Genomic DNA, 23,134 nt, shown 5'->3' on the forward strand with positions numbered 1-23,134 from the left:
TTGAACAGCTGTGTAAACTAGCCGGAGAGCTGCGCACTTCTGCGTAGATGCTGCAACTGTGCCTGCTGTAAGCGGAGGTTCTGGCAGTGCTTCGAACATCAGAACGTCTCCTGGTGGAAATGGTTCGTCAACAGTTGCGTCTAGTGGCAGACGGCTTAGCGCATCGGCGTTTTGATGTTTACCAACCATGTTCTGGCTCGGCGTCTGGTGTATGCCGCATATCATCACGCCTAGTGGAGAAAACCAGTTTCTCCCTAGAAGGCTTGATCCTGTGCCCTTCACAACAAGCAGAGGTAGCGTATGGGTCTGGCCGTTGTAGTTAACCTGCACGTTGGCAGAGCCCAATAGTGGCAGATTCTGTCCTGACCACGTTCGCAGGTGCGTGTCGTCTTGTTGCAGGGCGGGTGCGTCAGATGGCCATGAAGTTCGGAACGTGTCCTCACTGATCAGAGTACAGGCTGCGCCGGAGTCCACCTCGAACTTAATCAGCTGGTGATGTACGCTTACTTCTGTAAAAATCTTCGGTCGCGTGCCGAGATTCATGGTGTTCAGGTCGTACAACACAGATGGTGTTGCTGATGTTGTTCCATGGAGATCAGATAGCGGCGTATTCTCTGAGGCGTTGACGCTGTGATTAGGCTGGGAAAGTGACTTTATCTTGGCAAGTCTCCGTTTCGTAATGCATGCTCTTTCGATATGCCCTCGCTTGTGGCAAAAATTACACGTGGCTGACTGGAATCGACATCCCTGGGGGTTGTGTTGGTCGTCACACCGCCAGCAGCGTTGTGCCTTTTTGACCGATTTTACAACAACAGAAGGCTTGCGCACCTGGTTGCTTGTCTGGTGTACCGGCTCGGTGTTCCGGCGAATCCCTCTCTGCTGGTGACCGGCGCTCTCCGCTCGAACGGCGATGTCGTAAGCTTTGCTGAATGTGAGGTCCTTCTCAGCGAACAGGCGCTGCTGCAGTGACTCGTCACTCAGTCCGCACACAAATCTGTCGCGTAACATCACGTCCAAGGGAAGCATGGTGGTGTTAGCAGAAGAAGCTGCGTCTCCCTCCTGCCCGGTAGCTGTTGTCGACAGCGTTCCAAAATTGCAGTCGGCAGCGAGCTTCTTGAGCGCGGCTACGTAGGCGCTCACAGTTTCTCCTCCCAGTTGATCTCGTCGTTGGAAGCGAGCCCGGCTGTAGACCTCTGATGGCCTTGGGTCGTAGTGCTTTTGCAGCGCTTTTACGATGTCGTCGTAAGACACTGCCGCTGGTGTGCTTGGCTGAATAAGGGCGCAGACAGTATCGTAGGTCTGCTCCCCGCACAGCGTCAGCAGGTTGGCCCTCTTCAAGGCTGGGTCTGTGATGTTGTTAGCTTCAAAGTAGAACTGAAGGCGTCCAACCCACGATGACCACGATGAGCCGTTGAATTCTGGTATCTGATTGGGAAACCCTCGCGTAGCCATGGCTTGTCAATAGCGTTGCGTAGCGCGGGTCGAATCCACTTTCTCGTCGCCACTGTCGTGTCCGGTCGCTGTGTTCAATGCAGCGAAAGACGCACACGGTACTTTAAGACTTTGTTTATTTAAAGCTGATGAGGGTGCGACCAGCGTCGACCGAGGCAGGAGCCGAACTGGCCGCCCGAAGAAAGGAGGGAGCGGAGAAGCGTCCACGGGAGGGAGTGGCTTCCCAGAACAGGAGGAGGGTGCGGGGGCGCACCATGGGGGGGCATCTGGCGACAGCGTGCGACGAAGGGCAAGTGGTCGTTAGGAGGAGGATGCGAGTGGTCGTTAGGAGGAGGATGCGAGGGGTCGTTAGGAGGAGTCGCACACACACAAAAGCGATAAGGGGACACAACACCCGTTTTACCAAAATTTACACAAAATTTGATCGCGTATCGCTGATCCAGTAAACGCTCCATGAATATGCGTGACGAGACGTTTCGACTGGGGTTCACAGTACAAGCGACCTGCTCTTTTCAACGGCCGTGAGCCGACTGCCGATTTTCCCCAGCATTCCTAATATCCCCCTTCAACGATCCTGCACGCGCAGACCACCTCTCGTCCGCCCGTTCGCCCAGGAAAAAACCAGTCCTATTACTTTCAGAACAGAGCCTGTATATATGTGTTGTATTCTCCCTTAAACCCAGTCGATAGTCAGCGCTCGTTCGTCTTTGCCTTCGTCTTCCGTGCCGTCTTTTTTGCCCTGCGAGCAAAATGATGTTTCTATAGTTCTCTGGCAGCATAGTAATCACCAGTGCTATCAAATATTCGTGACAGAAGGAGAACCTAAATGCTCAAACTGGCCTTGCGTCTGCAGTTCAACGAAAAAGAAGCTCGAGCCCTCGCAAGATTACTTCTTATGATAAGCTGTCGAAGCCTGGTGAAGACAAATTGAGAAGTCATCGCGACGGGAAGGAGCTTTGCGCGGGAGGAGTCAAGAAAGAACCGGCGTCCGGGCACGGAGTTGGAAAGCCACTAACGCTACGCCGGAGGTGTCGTCTGCAAAAGAAGCAAAGCTGGTCGAGCCGTCCGAGACTTCAAGCCTCAAGACAAGGTAGTCCCGGTAGTCCCGCCTGAGCGCTATCAGGAACCCGCCATGGTTGTCCTGAGCTAGCTGGCGTCAAGAAAGACTGCAGAGACTTGCTAGAGGCTTGCGAGATTATCCGCTGTGAACAGAGAGACTACAGCCGCAAGGACGTCGATTCAATGGTAATCCGACGTCCAGATGTGTCGTCAGTACTGGATGGCAAAAGGACTCTCTGGGAGGAGGGGTTCGAGATCGAACCAAGCGGAGTGATAGACAAGTCGGACACCGGAAGATTGAGTGTGTGGCTACGCAGTCAAGCACAGCTACCCTGCTCGACCATCTGATCAGAGAGGGCGTCCCTGGGCACCATCTGGAGGCTGCTGTTGGATATAGAACTGGCCTTGCGGCTGCTAGTACCTGGCTCACTGCACTCGTCGATCGAGACGACGACGCTTCGCGCCCGATGAGCGAGCAGGGCCTCGACGGTGTAGGGCGGGCCGTCCGTCAGAAGCGTGAAGTCGGATGTCTCGAAGGCGAGCGACGAGCGGAAGGTGGAGCGCAAGCCGGACGGGAAGGATACGACCGACGACTTACCGTGGCGTGCGGCTCGGCGGCCGCAGCAGCGCATGAGCGTGTCCCGGAACGCCTGGCGGAACTTGAGGGACATGATGCTGTACAGGATGGGGTTGATGGTGGCGCTTACGTAGTACGTGACGCCCGAGACGTACGTGAGCAGATTGAAGGCGATCTCGAGCGCCGGCGTGGGCACCTTGGCGTAGACGGCCATGAGTCGCTGCGCGTGGAACGGGGCCCAGCAGATGAAGAACGCCACCACCACGGCGACTGGGATAGACACAGAGCGAGAATACGTTATCTTCAACTGGGGACACCGATTCATTGCAACGAAAGAGAAGCCACTTTCACTGAAAACTCATATCGCCCTGCTATTCATTTTACAATAGGGGAACCACGGAGTCCTTTGCTGTCTTGACGCCGCAAGTCTATGTCATTATGCAGGAGAATTCCCATTCCTAAATGCGCTCTTCTGCTGCCAAACAAACGCGTGGCCAGAAACAGCCATATAATCCATGTTTATTAAATGCTGTATGCCTTTAAGGTGAGAATGCTTCACAGAGGAAGAAAAACAAAGAATGCCAGACAAATACGTGCGCATTCGTTCCTATTTTTGTGTGTGCGTGCGTGCGTGCGTGCGCGCGCGCGCGTGTGTGTGTGTGTGTGTGTGTGTGTGTGTGTGTGTGTGTGTGTGTGTGTGTGTGTGTGTGTGTGTGTGTGTGTGTGTGTGTGTGTGTGTGTGTGTGTGTGTGTGTGTGTGTGTGTGTGTGTGTGTGTGTGTGTGTGTTTCAAAATGAGTTGCTAGTTTGCGCTGAAATGTTTTCTGCGTTTTCATTATATGGTTCTTAGAGCGCTGCGCAAGACGTTCAACCGACTAATGCCTTAACAACTACCCCACATCCAAACGGTCTTTCCAGTTTTGTCGCTTTGCCCTACTTGTAAATGCAACTGCGGCAGCGCAGATTATGTCTGTTTTTTAGTGCGAAAACACTACTATTAGCATCATAACGTGAAAAACGGCGGCGTGTGTGTGTTGTGGTGGTGTGTTGCCTCTGAAGTCTGCCACGTGACGCGGGACAAAGCGAGAAGAAATAGAGGGGACGTTGAATGAGGGTGACCTTGGCTCACGTGGAAAAAAAAAATTGCCAACGATTACGTTACTTCCTAATGCGAAATTGGAGCGCAGCTCGTCATCTGATTCAGCTTTTCGATAGACTGAGGCAGAGGATTCGAGCAAGACATGCATGTATACAATTACTGACAACTTGTTATTTTCACACATATTCCTTCTTCAAGAAACACTCCACTAACAGTTCTTGATTTTCATGAAGGAAGCTTTGTGGACGGAGAAATAGATGGATACATGCTCGACCTGCTGCACCAATCAATGCCTGGTTCTGAAAGACGAGGGCTATGCAAGTAATTCGTGAGGTTATCACAGCCGTGGGAAGCGTTACGAGCGAGAGGAACGGGATGTTCCCCCGCATAACGGTGGTAAGAAATTCCTGTTTGTCTTTATATCTATATTGAAGCCGCCGCGGTGGCTCAGTGGTTATGGTGCTCGGCTGCTGACCCGAAAGACGCGGGCTCGATCCCGGCAGCGGCGGTTGAATTTCTTTGGAGGAGAAATTCTAGAGGCCCGTGTACTGTGCGATGTCAGTGCACGTTAAAGAACACCAGGTGGTCGAAATTTCCGGAGCCCTCCACTACGGCGTCTGTCATAGCCTTAGTCGTTTTGGGACATTAAACCCCATAAACCATAAACCATTATATCTATATTAAAGTCGCCACCCACCCTGCCACCCTGGCAGCTGTCAGTTAATGGTTGATCACGAGAGTTCGCTCACCGTTCTCAGCGCTAACGCATGCAGCCCACATCTCTCTCTCATCACCCCATGCACCTATGAGTGTGACTCAGGCGTCCTCTGACCCAGGGAGCCAGTTATGCGCACTTCCTTTGCATAAAATGATCGGAGTGTGAAATGTCAACGCCAACGCCAATGAACACAACGAACGCCGACGGCCGCGTTTGTGGCACAACGTTGTCAATGCCAACGCATGCAGCCCACATCTCTCACTACCGCCACGTAGCTTATAGCACGATAGATATGTGCAGTGTTCTGAGAGGGCGGTTATGCACCTCGGTGTCCACCGAGATGTGTGCGACAGATACTGCGCCATTTCCTTTCATCAAAAACCAATTTGCCAATTTTACCCTCTGCTTTCCAAACTCCCGCTTCATTGGTTTCGCAGCTTAAAGCGCGACTAAGGTGTCTACTGCTGGTTACAACGGACAACGGCTACGGCGACGCCGCGAAACACAGAAACGGGCGCCAAAGAGCTGCGCTCTAAAATATTAGCTACACTTTGACTACTGCTGTACCTGGTTAGAGAGCGAAAGCTGGACGTATCGGGCAACTATAAGCGGCTTGGCGTCTGCAACGTTGAGAGCGTTTCGGACAATAAATAGGCAGTGCGCCCACCCTGCTACACTGGCAGATGAAAGTTAATAATTGATCGCGAGAGTTTGCTCACCTATTAAGGTGGCAGCTTGGGCTTGTTGGTAACACATGTCAACAAAAATAGAGCAGGAAAAGTACAAGGACGATTTTTTCGCTCCTCCAAACGCATCGACACGCCTGCCGCATGGGAAAAATATTACGAAATCGAAAAATTATACTTACACTCCGTTCGTGATGCCAAGCACTCATTTTATCACCACGACTTACCAAACCTACTAATAAGCAACCCAAAGCATTTTTGGCAGGTCCTAAATCCTACGCACCGTTCCCATATTGCGTTAACGAATGACTTTCATGAACCTATTGCTGATAACGACTGTGCAGATGTTTTTAACAATGCATTCGCAACTGTCTTCACCACCGAGTTTGACGCGCCTCGTCACTTATCATCCTTTAACTTGGAATCATTCATGCCGGCAATCACCTTTAGCGAAGAAGGCATCTCATCCATAATTCATAATATGAAACTGTCGTCTGCAGCTGGTACAGGCCTAATCCAAAACTTTTGAAGAATGTGAACACTATTTGTGCAGCCTATATATGTCTTCTTTTTTCACAGTCACTGTCTTCAGGGATCATTCCAGCTGACTGGAAACAGGGCAAGGTCGTTCCAGGCTACAAATCGGGTAACAGAGACTCACCTTTGAATTACCGCCCCATTTCCGTAACTAGCGTACCGTGTAAAATAATGGAGCACGTCATATACTCACAAATCATCAGCTTCCTTGACGCAAACGAATTTTTCCATCCTTCACAACACGGATTTCGCAAGGGTCTCTCATGCGAAACCCAACTAGCAATCTTCCTTCATGACTTACATGCTAATCTCGACCGTAACATGCAGACCGATGCCATTTCTCTAGATTTTGCGAAAGCCTTTGACAAGGTCCCTCACCGCCTACTATTACTAAAACTTTCGCAGCTCAACCTACACGCTAATATTTTAAAATGGATTGAAGAATTTTTAACTAATCGTTCGCAGTCTGTCTATGTTAACGGCCACCTGTCTAAGTCCGTCCCAGTAACATCCTGTGTCCCACAAGCGTCTGTTCTTGGTCCCCTTCTATTCTTAATATATATTAACGACTTGCCCATGCATGTTTCCTGCAACATTAGAATGTTCGCCGATGATTGTGTCATTTACCGTACCATTCACAATCGTGATGACCAACACACCCTTCAGGCAGATCTTAACAGTGTATTAAACTGGTGCAATAATTGGTTGATGTCCCTTAATCCTACTAAATGCAAACTTATGTCTTTTTCTCGTCGTCGTAACCCTTATCGCTTTTATTACTCTGTTTCTAATACACCGATTGAGCTAACATAATCGTATAAATATCTGGGAATCACTGTCTCTCCTGATCTCTCATGGCGCGCTCATATTAGTAACATAATTTCAGCATCAAATAAAACACTAGGTTTCCTGAAGCGTCACCTCCGTCTTGCCCCACCTGAGGTACAAATCATTGGTAAGACCAAAGTTAGAATATGCATGTGCCATCTGGAACCCACATCAAGTATATCTAATCACTGCATTGGAATCTGTTCAAAATCGTGCCGTCCGATTCATTCATTCCTCATACTCGTACGACACCAGTGTTTCAACTTTGGAAGTGAAATCCGGATTGCCACTCCTTTCATTTCGTCGCCGCATCGCTAGCCTCGCTCTTTTTCACAAGTTTTTTTTTATTCTTCCCTGAATCAAGCACCGTACATCACAGCCGCAGTACGCATATCTCACCGCACCAGTCACCCACTGCAAGTTGCACGCCCACCATCGCACACTACTACTTTTTCTGCATCGCTCTTTTCTCGAACAACTTCAGACTGAAACGGCCTTCCCTATGACATCGTAGTCCTCGCTTCGCCATCTGTTTTTCAATCGCGTGTAACAGATCATCTTCAATGTTAATCATTGCTGTTTTTTCACATTTTCAAGTGTATTCCCACCCCTTATGTAACACCCCTGAAAAGGGGACCTTTAAGGAATAAAACTGAACTGAACTGAACAAGAAAGGACACACACCCACTGCTCACCCACTGAACGCTGCGGCCTATTGCTGCAGTGGATCGTGTCTGCCACTACGTTGTTAGCCCTAACGCATGCACCAACATCTCTCTCTCTCATCACCCCACGTACTTATTAGCGCGATTCAGGCGTCCACTGATCCAGGGAGCCAGTTATGCGCACTTCCTGCCCTTAAAATCATCGGAGTCTCAAACGTTGTCAACGCCAATGCCAATGAATATGGTTTACCATAAACCATAAGCCAATGAATACAATGAACGCCGACGGCCCATGGCTTTTGTACCGCGCTTCTGGCGCAACGTTGTCAATGCCAACGCATGCAGCGCACATCTGTCACTACCGTCACGTAGCTTAAATCACGGCTGAGGTGTCCACTGTTCCAAGGGGGCAGTTATGCGCCTTTCATCTGCTTACAAAGTTCCCGCTCCATCGGTTTCTTAGCTTAAAGCGCGACTAAGGTGTCCACTGTCCCAGAGGGGACAAAACACAACAAATGAAGAGTGTCGTCCAACATTTACCAACAGCGACTTAAGGCGGAAGCCTTTAATGCCTCATCGTTGTAAGCAGGAGTTGACAGAAACGTCAGGCTTTTCAATTGGTCGAAATGCTCGTGACGTCACAGTGCGCGAATTTCAAACGGGGCAATTGTACTCTGGCTAGTAACCATGCAACCAATTAAAGGGATGGTATAGTGATGCTTCAAGTAAGTGGAACTAAGTTTAGTTAATTAGTTCATTAACCAATTAGCCTAATTAACCTTTCCAGTCAGACCAGACAAATAAATAAAATAGAGTAGGAAATTGGTCGAGTTGGGGAATCGAACCAGGGTCACCGGAGTTCGAGACCAGCACGCTAACCACTGCGCCATGCCAGCTCGATGGTTTGGAATGAACAAAGGCGCGCCTACTGAATACGGTGTCTTCGTTCACTCCCATCTTTCTCCTTTCCCGTTACGGCGAGGTTCAGGTGTACTGGGGCGCAAAAAGTGCGCAAAAAGTGCGAATGTTCCTGCTGGGTTGATATTTCCTCTGAAGTAAACGGCATTGCCGACAGTAATTGAATTAAAACTTATTTCTTTTGTACTGACGGCTGTCAATTAGAGGTACTGAAAAGGCGCCTGGTTTTAATAATAATATCAATGAATGAACCACCGGTTATGAAATGCGTCAAAGACAGCATAAATATGGCAGAAATGCACATGTTTTTCAAACATCCTGAGCAATGTTTTACTTATTTCGCACATTAAAACCAATTCATCCATAGTGTGGCTGAAAACAAAGTTTATGACTGGCGCGCTAAAGATGACAGCAAAAAGTTTGTTATCGTTAAAATCAGCCTACAGTTTCTTAATGATGTGTTGCCTTTAGAAGCGTCCACTATTCGACGAAACTTCCAGCGAGACCATCAGCAAGTCACTGTAGTTGCTCGTTTTCGGATGAATTTTCTTTTTATACTCCCAGCCTACCGTTTTCAGCGTCTTAATAATTCCACTGAAGAGGAAATTAGCGAATGACCGAGGTATGTAAGAGATACTGCGCCATTTCGTTTCCTGAAAAACCCAAAAGCGTCTTTGCACGGTAAGCAATGCCCGGGACACAGAGTGATATTTCAAAAGCAGAACTTTGCTTTCCTGTTGCAATTCTGCACGTTTTAAGAGCGTACACACTCACGTTGCAATTTTTCTGCGATGCTGTTTCAGGGGGAAAGCGGTCGTAAACGCTCAGCATGAACTGCGTGTGCTGAGCGGAGGTCTGAACGCTGGCTTGGCTCGAAACAGCGTCGTCCCGCTCGTTTTGCTTGTGCATCAGCTCCCTTTCGCTCAACTACAACGAAAAGGCGTTCGACTTCCCCGACTTCATCCCCAACAAAGGGCTGCATAGTCTGCGCGAACGAAAAGGCGCTGGCCATTCGTCTTCGTCTTGACAGTTAGTGAATCATTTGCGCCGCCGTTTTGCTCATTGCCTTGGTCGCTGTGATCGCTTATTCTACGTTCATTAGGCGAGCACTGAGCTTGGCTGCCCCAGCGCTTCCGTTGTTACAGCAGCATCCGCGCATTAGAGTTAGCCTTCAGCACATGCTCTCAAGAAGAAGGCGGCAGCAGCAGTATAAAAGACAACAACAAGAAGCCACGAAAGGAGGATGCTCATTGTATGTCGTTAGGCTCAGAAAGAGTAAGTCTAGGCACCTCGAGGGAAGAAATATGAGAGGAGCAGCCGAGCTCACAAGGATGATGCTCGGGGATTAAAAATGACGAGAGCCAGGAAGGCGGCGACACCGAGTGGAAAACCAAAAGACAACGTCGTCAAGAGTTGGGTTCGAGGATGGAGACCCGGGCACGTGCATTCCCGGAAGAAAAATGTGTTTACCACCACCAGCCGAATCCTCATCGTCGTCTGCTTGCGTCCTGAGTGTGTGCCATATTTTCTTATCTTCATTCACGTCCCGGAGAGTGGGATGGTTGGCGGCGATGGGGTTTCTCGGTGCCGGGCGACTCCTTGCGCGCAGGCGCTCGGTATTCCTCGAAACATCTTTGAAACGCTTCGTTCTGTCTTTAATTTTTCTGCCTATTCTTCTTTCTCGTTTCGAGCTTTCGGTCGTAGTGAAAACGCAGCTGCCCTGGCTCCTTCCTCGAATCAGGAAACTCGCATGAAGTCAGGGAGCGAGTCCATCGACAGCGGCGGTTTTGTTTGTTTGCTTCAAGCCTCAGAAGCTCGGCGTGGTGCCTCAAACGAAACGAGGTCGTCGACACTTCTTTATCACGACCAGATGCGACGGTGCTGACTTTGTACTCAACGACACCATAATGTCTTCGCGCTTTCTGGCTGCGCCGCTTCTGCTATACGTCAGCATATTCCAAAGTTATGTTTACGTTTTCATCACCTGTAGTTGCATTACGCGCAGTGGCCCTTTTTTCCCCTCCGTTTAGCGCTAACTTTTGCTTTTGTCTCGGTTTTATCGCGTGGTAGTGGGATGGTTTGGTGGCCAGAGCTGCGTAGACTCAACGTTTAACAGCGACAACCAGAGCTGCGGCTGGTTTGGTGAACGGCATCGTTAGCCGGCGCGCCTGCGTCCGCTGTGAATGAAAAGGTCGCTGTGCTGACGGTCTGGGCTGATAAGCATCGCGTTCGCCGTAATGGTGGCATCACGGACCTACGCGCTGGTAATAGCTTCGTCCGCCTGCAAAGCGAACATTAACATTAAAAGCGCAATTACGCCGTCTGTGCTTTGGTCGTGAAGGAGGAGGGCTTTTATAGCGGCACATGAAAGGTGCGTGGAACTCTGTCACAGCAACAGTAAAATAAAGAAAAACAAAATAAAAAGTTAATAATTTTGATGAATCTCTATCTGCACTCTGTTTTCATTAAAGTGCTGTTTTTTTCTGTTTTTTTCTTACCATCACCTGCATCGATGAACCTGGCTGTGTGCGAATAAATACAGCCTCATATACAGCCTGATAAATGTCGTCGTAGTCTTAGTTGCTTTGGGACCTTAAACCCCCAGTAAAACCATTAAAAAAAGAAGCATAAACGTCATCACGCATTATCCAAACCGTCGTAACTGAAAAATTTGCCGCTTTGCACCGTAGCCTGTGGGCTCACTTTGTTGTTGAGTATTTTCACCGCCACCGTCATTAAGTCAAGGTGCAAATTAAAAAAACCACGCTAACAAAATCTCAAGCTGTTCCGATCCATGAAGCAAGCCAAGCTACAGAAAAAAAAAATTGGCGGGGGCTTAGCTTTGGTTAAGCCTGGTAGGTTGCGAAAGCAAAAATGCAGCACCTCCAAGCTACTGACAGGGGACTGAAACCGTCTTGCTGTCCAATATAAAATCTTTCCGGACGACATTTTTTTAAAGCATGAAGTGCTTTTAGCTCCCGTTGTCGGCAGTGTGCTGACGTCACGCCGAGACCGAGAGCCAACATCCGGACATAAATTCCACTCATCCGGGCACTGAAACGAGAACATCCGGGCACCGTACGACATTTAACGAGACTCTCTAAGCCCCACTACAGGACCGGCATACAAGCGCCGGTAGCTTCACGCCGAACGGGTGGTGGCTTTCCTCCCTTCCTGTACGGTGCGGTTCAGGTGTCCACCGAGATGACAGAGAATTACTGCGTAATTTCCTTCCCTCAAAAAGCGTCGCGTTCAAAGGACAAGGCATTGCGCAGAACGGGTGGTAGCGTTCCGTGGACTGCCTGTAAGCGCTACAACACGCTGTCGCGTTACACTCCTAAAGGCGAAAATTAAGCGTCATTAATTAGCAGTTAATTTGTATTTAGTCATTAATCAGCCATTAGTCACTAATTAGTAATTTGTCATTACTTCGTCATCAATTATGTGTGACGTAATCCAGTGGTGACATCACCAGTGTCACATAGGCAAAGTGGTGCGGAAAACGCTTTCGCCTCTACGCACTTTAGACAGTTTCGAACACGCTGCATATACATTCTTGTCAGGCCTGCGTCTCGTCGTGTCCGCGTACGCTTCGCGTTATGCCCGTAAACATTTTAGGCGGAAGCCTGTAATGTCTCATCGTTGTAAGCAGCAGTTGTCGACAGGAATGTCACGCTTTTCAATTGGTCGAAACAGTCGTGACGTCACAGTGCGCAAATTTCAAACGGGGCCAATTGTACTTTGGCTAGTAACCATGCAACCAATTGAAGGGATCGTATAGTGATGCTCCAAGTAGGACTGAGCTTAGTTAATTGCTTAGTTACCCAATCAGCTTAATTAAGTTTTCTAGTCAGGCCATATCAATAAATAAAATTGAGAAGCAAATTGGTCGAGCTTGGGAATCGAACCCTGGTCTTCGGTGTGCGAGACGAGCATGCTATCCACTCCGCCATGCCAGCTCAATGGTTTGGAATGAACAAAGGCGCGTCTAGTGAATACGGTGTCTTCGCTCACTCCCATCCTCCTCCCTTCCCTTCCGGCGAGGTTTCGGTGTCCACCGAGATATGAGAGACAGATACATTTCCTTTCCTAAAAAACCAATTTACCGACGAGCGAGGCGTAGAACCGAATGGGCGATGGCGTTCTATGGACTCCATGGCAGCGTTCGTTCCACTCTTAAGGCGCGGTTATACTCCGTCGTAGCGCGCGCACGGCACGGCACGGCACGGCGACGTCACGTCGGCGAAACGCGACCCTTTATACTCCATGGCGCCCGACCGCCAGCGTGTTCGGCGGCTTTCGGCGCGGTCTGACGGCGCCCGGCGCGGAATGCAACCGGCTGCATTTCGCGCGGGCCGCGCCGAGAGCGCGCCGAAGCCGCCCACCCAGAATGCACCGCGCGCGCCTCCCATGCCACTCCTCCCCTCTCTCGTCGTTGCTCACAAGATGGCCGCCTCCAACGAGACCATGCTGGACCTCACTGATTCCGGGGTCGAGAGATTTTTGGACGCCGTGCAGCAGCATCCTTGTGTCTACGATACAAAAAGGATCGATTACCGCGACGTAGAACGCAGAAGCAATGCCTGGGAGCAGATCCGCTTGCACGCAGGCCTCTCGACAGGTGCGTCATGCTGCATACTCGCGTCGAAACATCTCCGGTTCTGGTGCGCGATCACTGTCTGTAGTTCTTGCCTTGCTTTTCTTTTTGTTTCAGTTGAAGATTGCCTAAAGCTTTGGAAGCGTTTGAGGGACCGCTACACCCGCGAACGGAAAGCTATTGAGGCAAGCAAGAGGAGCGGCAGCGGCTATGTGTCCCGGCGAACATTGGAATTCGCCGAGGCCATGGCGTTCTACTGTAATTCTCTCTCATCTCGGTGGACGCCCGAACCGCACCGTACATTAAGGGAGGAACGCCACCACCCCTTCGGCGCGATGCCTTCCCATTTGAACGCAACGCTTTTTGAGGAAAGGAAATGGCGCAGTAATTCTGTCATCTCGGTGGACACCCGAACCGCACCATAAGGGAAGGGAGAAACGCCACCACCCCTTCGGCGCGATGCCTTACAGTTTGAACGCAACGCTTATTAGTGACTAATTACCGATTAATGACTAAATACTAATTAAGTGCTAATTTTCGACGCTTAACCTTCGCCTTTAGGAGTGGAACGCGACAGCGTGTTGTAGCGCTGCCAGGCAGTCCACGGAACGCCACCACCCGTTCGGCGCGTTGCCTTGCCCTTTGAACGCGACACTTTTTGAGGAAAGGAAATGGGGCAGTAATTCTCTGTCATCTCGTTGGACACCCGAACCGCACTATAAGGGAAGGGAGAAACGCCACCACACCTTCGGCGCGATGCCTTACAGTTTGAACGCAACGCTTTTTGAGGAAAGGAAATGGCGCAGTAATTATCTGTCATCTGGGTGGACACCCGAACCGTACCATACAGGAAGGGAGGAACGCCACCACCCATTCAGCGCGATGCCTTGCCCTTTTAACGCAACGCTTTTTGAGGACAGGAAATTCTCTGTGATCTCGGTGGACACCCGAACCACACCATACAGGAAGGGAGAGTGGGAATGAGAGAAGAAAGAGGGTCCGTACTGAAGAAACTGAAAGTTGTATTTGAGGAAAGGAAATTATGCAGTAACTGTCTCGCATATCTCGGTGGACACCCGTCTAAACGCGGACACATGTGCCGACCCGGACGGAGACACGGCTGCCGACCCGGACGGAGACGGCTGCCGACACGGACGGAGACACGGCTGCCGACCCGGACGGAGACACGGCTGCCGACCTGGACGGAGACACGGCTGCCGACCCGGACGGAGACACGGCTGCCGACACGGACGGAGACACGGCTGCCGACCCGGACGGAGACACGGCTGCCGACCCGGACGGAGACACGGCTGCCGACACGGATTGCTAACGACAGCATGAGGCATTAAAGGATTTCGCCTTAATAAGGCGTCACCTATTGCTTTGGCATTCACCTATCGGGCATTCACCATAACTGAGTCTTGCGCAGACCTGACCAGTTCGTGTGATTGCCGTGTGTGGCGCGACAGACGGCTAACTTCCGAGTTTTGCGTTGGTCAGATTGGACGATTTTAATTCAAGGCGCCTATGGGACTTTCCCGACTGGAGTGGTCGAAGGGATGTGCAGTCGAGACGATTATCAGCCAGCAATCGTTCTGGCGTGCGAGAATGCATAACACACTCAACGTCCTATCCGCTGACGCTAGCGCTAGGTTCGAGAAGAGTGCACGGTTTTCAGAGAGGGCATGGTCTCACAGTCAGAGTAATCGGAAATAAAGTCGGCGGGTGCCGTTTGCCTGCACCTATCACAACCGAGAGCCTTCTTTCTGCCTGCACGTTGCACCAGAGAGCTTGTGTGCGGTTGCTGGACCCGCACCACCCTCCCGCTTAGCCACGCGCTCAGAAATGTTGGAGCCGTTTTGCTTCCGAGTAGCGAGCAGGGTCGACAGTTCGGAATTCCGCGGGGTTGTCTCTCGAGGAGTGTGTGCTTGCGTGGTAGGGTACCGCCAGTAAGGGCAGATGTTCGCTCTGAGAGACTGTCGGGAGGAAATGGAAGTGAGAAACTTGAAGTACCTGGGAAGCATAGCTACCTACGCCAAGAATGGGCAACAGGTACGGACTATGAGGAACGAGCCGATTAATGAGGACGGGAGTATATTTGGATGCATTTTTGAGTTTTGAGTAGCATCTTACTGATATCCCTCGAAAGGAAAATCTACAATCTTGATGTATACGGGAATACCTTTGCTGCGTTTTGCTGAGGACATTACCTTGTATTTATTTATTTATTTATTTATTTATTACTACACCCACAGCGCCGTGTGGCATTACAGTGGGAGGAAAGCGCGACAACACTAACAAAATCGACAAAAGCAGAAAAGAATGGGGGACTAAATAAAGGGCTTTTTGAGAAATCTAAAGAGTCAGTGGTGAATCCTTTGTCTAGGCACCAGAGAAATCATGTGTAAATTCGGTCATTTGCGTGGCACAAGAAAATTCAGTGCGGAAACCGTGTTGCTGGGGGGTAGTAACGTAAAAGCATTGAAATGGTTCATTACCTTTGTAAGGAAAATATGCTCAAGTACCTTACAGCTGATACTTGTGAGCGATATCGGATGGTAATACGAAATGATACTGTGGGGCTCGGCTCGTGCACTGGCAGGACATCAGCAAGTTTCCAGTCATCTGGCAAAGCACTTCCCTGTAGCGATTCTGTGCAAATAACAAACAAGTGCTATGTCAGTCAGATATGCATTGCAAAACGTGATCAATGACTCAGGCAGGCAGACCAGAACAGCAGATCTAAAAATTAATAGGCAGGAAACGAAAGCAATATTCTGCAGTTTCGGAAAGGAAGACCAGTTTACGACTGATAGCGAGGCGGTGGAAGTTATGGGAAGACCTCTACTTAGCAGTGGCCGAAGGTCCGGGCCTCGAGAGTGAAATAACTAAGAATAAAAATGGGGTGGAGCGCATTTCGCAGATTCTCTCAGATGGTAAATGGCAGTTTACCAATAGCTCTCAAAAGGGAAGTATAACAGCTGTATCTTACCAGTACTCACCTTTAGGGAGAAAGATCGAGGCTAACGGAAAGGGTTGAAATTAAAGTGAGGACTACGCAGCGAGCTATGGAAAGGAAAATTATGGGTGTACCGTTAAGGGACAGGAAGAGGGCACAGTGGACCAGGGAAGAAGCGCGGGTTAACGACATCCTAGTCAAAATCAAGATGAAGAAATGGGCTTCGGCAGGGCATGTAATGCGAAGGTGCGATAACAGATGGTCGTTAAGGGTAACGGACTGGATAAAGGAGTAAAGGAAGGGCAGAAATTTAGGTGGGTGGATGAGATTAAGAAATATGCGGGGATAAGGTGGCCGCAGCTGGCACAGAAGAGGGTTCGATTTAAAGATATCGGAGAGCCCTTTGTCCTGCAATGGACGTAGTCAGGCTGATGATGATGACGGTAAGGTCAGCCCTGCCGTATAGATCCCAAACTTGGGGTCGACCAAGAAAACAAAGGCTTCGCCGTTGCGTTAAGAAAACTGCGGTGAGCTATGGAAGGGCAAATGGTAGGGTAATCAACTGGGGGTTGAAGCATTGTGAGGTCAGTAGACATTCAGTTTTCCTTTAGGGAAACAGATTTTCAAATAAGAGAAGGGAAGTGTAGTTGGGGGTCGCAAAGTTGTCAGTATGTCAACTTATGACTTAATTTTCTCTATGGCTGGTGTTGGACGAGTTTAAATCGGGATCAGATAAGAACTCTTTGTCCTGCATTAGAAAGGCCCTGGCTGATGATGATAAAGATATTAAAAAATTTACCGCCTCTCTCGTAATCGACAGTAGATGTAAGCCTGAAATGGTTACGGGCATAGCACATTGGTTGTAGATGGTACTATACTCCGTTTCATACATAGCTGTCAACGCAGCCAAGGCTACGGCGCCTGTTCGCGCTCCTCGTCCGCATCGTAATGTAGTGCCTCGAAAGTGAATCGAGTAATGAACTCAAAATTAAAGTTATTGCTGGTTAATATCGCAGTATAATGATAATGGTGTTTTATTTTGCAAAAAGATTGCTTTTTCTTTAATAATGTTCTTCAAAACAGAGTGCCTTAGTTTTCTGGTTTTTTTTTTCGCTCCTCCTGTATCAGGTTTTCGCAGCTAGGCTGGCCGGCGATGTCGTCTGCTTTTGTCTTTCGGTTTCCGAGTATGCGAAAATGGCACCGCTATCTCCTACTCGCTTGTTTTCTTCGCCCACTGCAGCTTTAAAAACATCTCCTGCTCGTATATTCTCCAAGCTGAAACCTCCGAAAATTTCCAAAGACTGCAAGCAGGTGATTGTCAACGTTTACTGTAGCGTAAGGAAGCGCTTCCCGGAGAAGACTGCGCGTGAAGTTCTCGAAACTGTGGGCGAGGTGACCGGGGTGAGCCCTCGGACAGTTGCGAGGTTCAAGAAAGAAGGTCTCTCTACTGGAATAAGATCACCTTGTGTGCCGCATGCTAAAATGTCGCTCATTGCCCGAGAAAAGCACTTCGCAATCACGTCCGTCGCCAATAGACTACACTGCCTTTTCCCTTCGAAGCAAGTGAAGAGCGCTGTATTTTTCAAGGTAGGCATCAGAGTTTGACAGTTTTGACTTTCTACCTAATGATTATTTTAATAAAAATAAAAAAATAAATGAAAAAAAAAACCAGCCAAGCCGGGAGTCGAACCTTGGCATCTTGTAAAATGAACACACAGGCGCGCGCTTCGTACCACTCAGCCACGACGCGAGGCGGACGGATACATTTTGCTTGTTTTTTGCAGCGGACTACTTCCGTACCTTTGGCAGCGTTGACAGCTATGTATGAAACGGAGTATAGCTAGTCTTGAAATGGGTCTAGTGCTCAGCACAGCACACCGCACCACACATTACTTTACACTGCTTCGTATGGATGCAATCGCTTCCCGTCCGTCTCTGGAGCAATCGCTTCGGCTCTGCCTCGTCAGCTGTCTCTGTCTTCTATTCGGTTTCCATCTTTGTAATCTTTGTTTTCATTTCTTTGTCATTTCTGGCATAATTCTGTGGCCTATGCTGGCTGAAGTAAGACACGTAGTCTATGCAGTCGGCCATAGACTGCATCAATAGTAGTTTGATTGGGACCGTGGCGCAATGCTTGGGGACGGCGCAGAAGCCTTTGTTCCGCGCAGCGCACCTCTCACACTGGAACAACCTCAAATTAGTTACAAGCAGCGCTTGTATGCCGGTCCTATATGAGGCCTTAGAGAGCGGAGAACTCGTCTCGTTAAATCTCGTTCGGTGCCCGGATGATCACGTTTCGGATTCCGGCCGAAGGGAAATCCGTGCCGAAATGACGGGAAATGGGTTCCCGGATGAGGACAAATCGGTTGCTGGATGACTGGAAATCGGTTTCTGGATGATGGCTCTTGATTTTGGCTCGACGTCGCCTCAAGGTCGCCGATAACGGGAGCTAAAAGCCTTTCATAATAAGTTGATGAGCAGGAAGGTTGCGATGCCTTGGGCTGAAATCCGCCCTTGTCTCATTACATTTTAATATGACGTTGATCTTGCAAAATATGGAGAAAATTTCTCTTCTTAACTTTTCAGGTTTGGGACAGGCTCCGGGTAGAGCTACGTCGTGCGAATTTCTGGTAGTGGTCTTACTGGACAGCGAGTCTATTTATAGTGCCCTTCTTGGTGCCCCTCATTAAAGAGCCCAGTGCTGTTGCACGATAAAGGAACGCATTTGCAGGTAGTTCAAATGGCAAGCTGCCGTGTAAATGTGAGCGGGAGTCATACCCTTTTGGGGCAACTAGGTTCTGATGAGCATTTCATGAAGATGCACTGAGTTACTGCCTGCTGAATTATCTCTTATCTTTGGCCCAGAGGAAAACACAAGCTGCTGTGAACTTTGGGAGATTCGGCTGAAGGTGAAAGTGGAGCAAAATGTGTGTTTCTTTGTACACTTAAGAGCAGATCTTCGTATCCACATTGATTTCCTTTCTTTTATTGAGTCCATTAGGAAGCTTTGCATTGATGTGGAAAAAATCACTTCAAAAGAGGTTGCCGCAACGGCATTAATACTTGCTGACGTTTGAGTGCGCGCCAAAGTGTTCGTCGAGTTCTTTTCACACGTTAGAGATTTCCGTGCCTCTTCCTTTTTTTCTAACCCAAGCTGGCTTTCTTGCACGTATTGTGACGCTGCGGCGAAGCGACGTTGTCGTTTTTATCGGAGTCCATGTTCTCGGTGACGGTAGTGCTGCACTAGTTAATGGGGGAAATCCACCAAATGACACCACAGAACAAAACCTCGTGACTTATGGGCAGCGGCTGCTTCATGCGGCCGCACGAGAACGCGAGAGGGCAGGCGAATATGTCGCTAGCGCAGAAGGAAAAAGGAAACATAAACGCCATGTTAAAAGCGCATATATAACCTGGGCCGAGGCCGATGAAAATAATGCGGCAGGCTGCTACCAGAACCCGTCCTAGAATGTGCTACGCGGCTTTAGCGAAGCATTTTTTTTTCTGTCCCCTACTTTGAAGAAATATTATTTTGCCAATTTGGGCGAGTGATTTTCTGTGGCGTAAACGGTGTCGTCGTTGAAACAGGTATTCTTAGTCCAGAAACGTACTAGTCCCAGAACGTACAGTCGTCCACACACCTGTCTAGAGCGCTCGAACGACGCAGCGGGTAGTGTATTGGCGTCGTTTACAAGTGGCTCGTCGCGCACTCGCGTTGCCAGTGGATTGTGTTTCGTGTCTTTAAAAGCTACAGGCGCCAGAGCACGGCAGCTGTCATAAATGCGCAACAGAGCGTTCCGCTCGAGTGCTCTGGGCAGGTCTGTGGACGACCGTACTATCCCAGCAAAATACACCTTTTCCAATTGCATATCGTAACGGACCCCTTGTTCACATGCTTCTAAAAGGCAGTGCTGCTCAGATTTGCCTGAGCTGTGCAAATAGTACGTCGTCAGAAGAGCGGGCGCTCACGAAAGTGTGCCCTCCATCTTTGGCTTGGAATAGAGTGTGCTCAGGTTTGGAGAACAAGGGGTTTGGTTTTCGCTACTTTGTTCCGCGGGGAACAGGAGCTATCACTAGACGAAGACGCCCCTCCACCCTCCAAATTGATTATTTCACAAGAAGCCTGCAGAAACATAATCGAGAACAAGGTACTCCTCATAGCAGCCGACAAATCAAACGAGCGCACAATCCGATATACTCAGAAATGAAACAGCAAGGCTCAAGCGAGAAGTGACAGGGCACCACGCAACGTGAGAAAGCACCGCGATGTGCCAGCTGAACGAACGAACGGACGACAGGAAAGGGAGAGTTTTCACTTTTCCTGATAAGTCATTTCGAGCCCTAGATTATTCCAGGGTAGGTTGAAGTGTAATGCAAATATGGTTACGCGGACTGTTCATTTGTTAGAATTTAAGTATACTGGTGCGGATTAATTGCGTATTTACGAAAGTACTCTTTAAATATATTGCCAACACCAAAATGGGATTTCGGAAACTCGATTTCGAGCATTACGTTGTTCAACGACAGCTTGAAGTGTGATGCATATATGCTAAGGTGGACTGCCAATTTGCTAGAATGTAAGTATTCTTTGGACGAGTTAATTGCGTATTTACGGAAGTACACTTCAATCACGTTGACAACACGCAAATGCCGTTTTCCGAAACGCTATTTCGAGCACTCGACTGCTCAACGGCATCTAGAAGTGTGCTGCAAATACGTTTAAAAGGACTGCCCGTTTGTTAGAATGGAAGTATACTTCGGATGAATTGATTTCATATTTACGAAAGTACACTTTGAATACATTGACGAAATGCTAAAACTGCATACATATACGTTTAAAAAGACTGCCCGTTCGTTAATTTCATATTTACGAAAGTATACTTTTAAACTTAAAGGGTCTAATATTTCCATCCAGAGCGACTACTCGCAGCCTCCTTTAAAAAGACGGAAGATGTTGTGGCAGAGTGCAAAATCCGAGAAATTGCAGGGCCGGAAAGTGTTTCTTGTTCATGACAAGTTGCACATTGACGGTGATGTGTTTATCTGGGACGATACAAAACAAGAACGACAGTTAATTTCAACCCCCCCCCCCCAGGCACCTTCCCCGTGACCCATTCAGGATAAGCATGTTAGGATTCTTAACATAAATGCCCGGAGTATCGTAAATAAGACTAGCCAACTTGAAGGAGTTCTTTTGTCCTATAGCCCACAAATCACCGTCATTACTGAAACTTGGTTGCACAGTGCAATCAGCAACGACGATCTTGTTCCTCCAGCATTCAAAATTTATCGTAAAGACAGGCCCACCAGGGGGGGGGGGGGGGGGGTAGTAACTGTAGTAATAAAATCGGATATAGAAACCGTTCGTCTTCCTGACCTAGATGACGTAGAATTTTATTGCTTAAAGATTAAGCTATTTGGGCATATCCTCTTATTGTATGCAATATATAGACCACCAGAGTCGACACCTGATCTTCTAATAAAACTAAGGGATCATATGGCACATTACAGCAAATATAAGATGATAGTTGTTGAAGACTTCAACTTTCCATGCATTGACTGGAACTGTTTGCTTTCCAATGCCGACTCTGCAATTGATTCCAATACTATGTTTGATATCATGTTTGAGAATAATCTTCTTCAAATTGTCAGTAGGCAATTCGTCTATTTTCTTTCTTGATTTATTTTTTCTTCATCGCGCTTTTGATGATTATGAAGTGTCTGTGGATTCCGGCTTATCTGATCATAAAATAGGATCTGTTTGCCTAGCACTTGCTCCCAAATCTGGAAAAAATGATGCAGTTGTTAAAACAGTGAAAGATATTGAGCGAGCTGATGATGATGCCATTTTAGATTACTTAGATTCTCAGTTTGCTGACTTCTCTCATGATGATGCTGCTGTTCTTTGGAACAAATTTAAGAATTAATGCCACTTTTGTTTGAGTAATTTTGTTCTTGACAAAATAAAGAAAACTGCCAAACATACGCCTTGGATGAACAGGCATATAATACATTTAAAACGGAAGGCCAAACGCTTACATAAGAAAAGAACCGCATCTCATGCTTTCAGCGAAGCTCGCGCAGCTCTTTCCGACGCCATTATGCGTGCAAAGTCTTTATTTTAACACTACTCTCCCGAACTTCATTTCTGAGGATCCTCAAGACTTCTGGAACTTTATGAAGGAAAGCAAAAGGCATGTGCAACAAATATCTCATAGCGGTGCAGTAGTCACAAATCCAAAGATTATTGCACAACATTTTAACCAATATTTTCACAGCGTTTTCTCCATGCCCGCTGAACCTTCATTTTCAACATTCCAGTCTCATTCTCCGAATGTCACTGATTTGATTTCGCATTAGGGGGTACTGAACATTCTGCTCCGACTGAAAGTTAAATCTTCACCGGGACCTGATGGTATACCTGGCGCGTTCCTTCGCCGTTACGCTGAAAAACTGAGCCAGTTCTTCGTAGTTATATTTCAAGCTTCCATTAGTACTGCGTCCATACCTGACGATTGGAAGACTGCACGTTTGGTGCCCATCCTAAAGAAGGGTGACCCACTTTCTTTATCTAACTACCGCCCCATATCTATATTATGCTCTTCTTGTAAGTTCATGGAGCACATTGTGTCTAACCTCATTTCAAAATTTCTTCAAGAAAATTGCATTCTGCCGCAACACCAGCACGGCTTCAGGAAAGGGTTTTCTACAACAACTCAGTTAGTCACCATATTTCACTTCCTTGCTTCCGTCGTGGATAGGGCTGGCCAGGTAGACTTAATTTTCTTGGATTTCAGCAAGGCTTTCGACCTAGTACCCCATAATAAATAAATTGAGAAACTTCAACTGATAGGGCTGCCAGATTTTATTATTGCTTGGGTATCGATGTACTTAATACAACGCAAACAGTACGTAACTATTAATGGAGATGATTCTTGCGCTCTTCCGGTCACATCTGGTGTCCCTCAGGGCAGTGTGCTTGGGCCGCTGTTGTTTTTGATATATTGTAACGATATTGTAGATGTGGTTGATGAACCCGT

General features: G+C 48.3%; 2 protein-coding genes across 4 annotated transcripts in view; one reads left to right on the forward strand and one right to left on the reverse strand.

The window, feature by feature from the left end:
* Positions 1 to 23,134, reverse strand: part of LOC149365216 (pyrokinin-1 receptor-like) — a 215,677-nt gene that overhangs the window by 14,818 nt on the left and 177,725 nt on the right. Inside the window, exon 3 of one of the 3 annotated variants that reach the window (XM_089588364.1) lies at positions 3,110 to 3,358. The exons of 1 other annotated variant lie outside the window; for it this stretch is intronic. In XM_089588364.1, coding sequence (XP_089444490.1) covers positions 3,110 to 3,358 — 249 coding nt within the window. Of the gene's footprint in view, positions 1 to 2,806; positions 3,359 to 23,134 lie in introns of those variants that run through there. One more of the 3 variants, XM_089588355.1, reaches the window with a different exon arrangement.
* Positions 12,985 to 18,896, forward strand: LOC149365217 (uncharacterized). Its single transcript, XM_089582676.1, has 2 exons — positions 12,985 to 13,519; positions 18,826 to 18,896. Exons 1-2 carry the CDS (start codon positions 12,985 to 12,987, stop codon positions 18,894 to 18,896), a joined length of 606 nt encoding a protein of 201 aa, XP_089438802.1.

The sequence above is a fragment of the Amblyomma mixtum genome, chromosome 1 (assembly GCF_055824585.1).
Source record: "Amblyomma mixtum isolate Tamu chromosome 1, ASM5582458v1, whole genome shotgun sequence".
NCBI lineage: Eukaryota > Metazoa > Arthropoda > Arachnida > Ixodida > Ixodidae > Amblyomma > Amblyomma mixtum.

What these genes read in the sequence shown, in the direction of transcription:
- LOC149365217 (XM_089582676.1), top strand. Translation starts at nt 12,985, where the DNA reads ATGGCCGCCTCCAACGAGACCATGCTGGACCTCACTGATTCCGGGGTC. An exon ending in TGAGGAAAGGAAATGGCGCA is followed by an intron (nt 13,520 to 18,825) that starts GTAATTCTGTCA and finishes ACGCATTTGCAG; the next exon opens with GTAGTTCAAATGGCAAGCTG.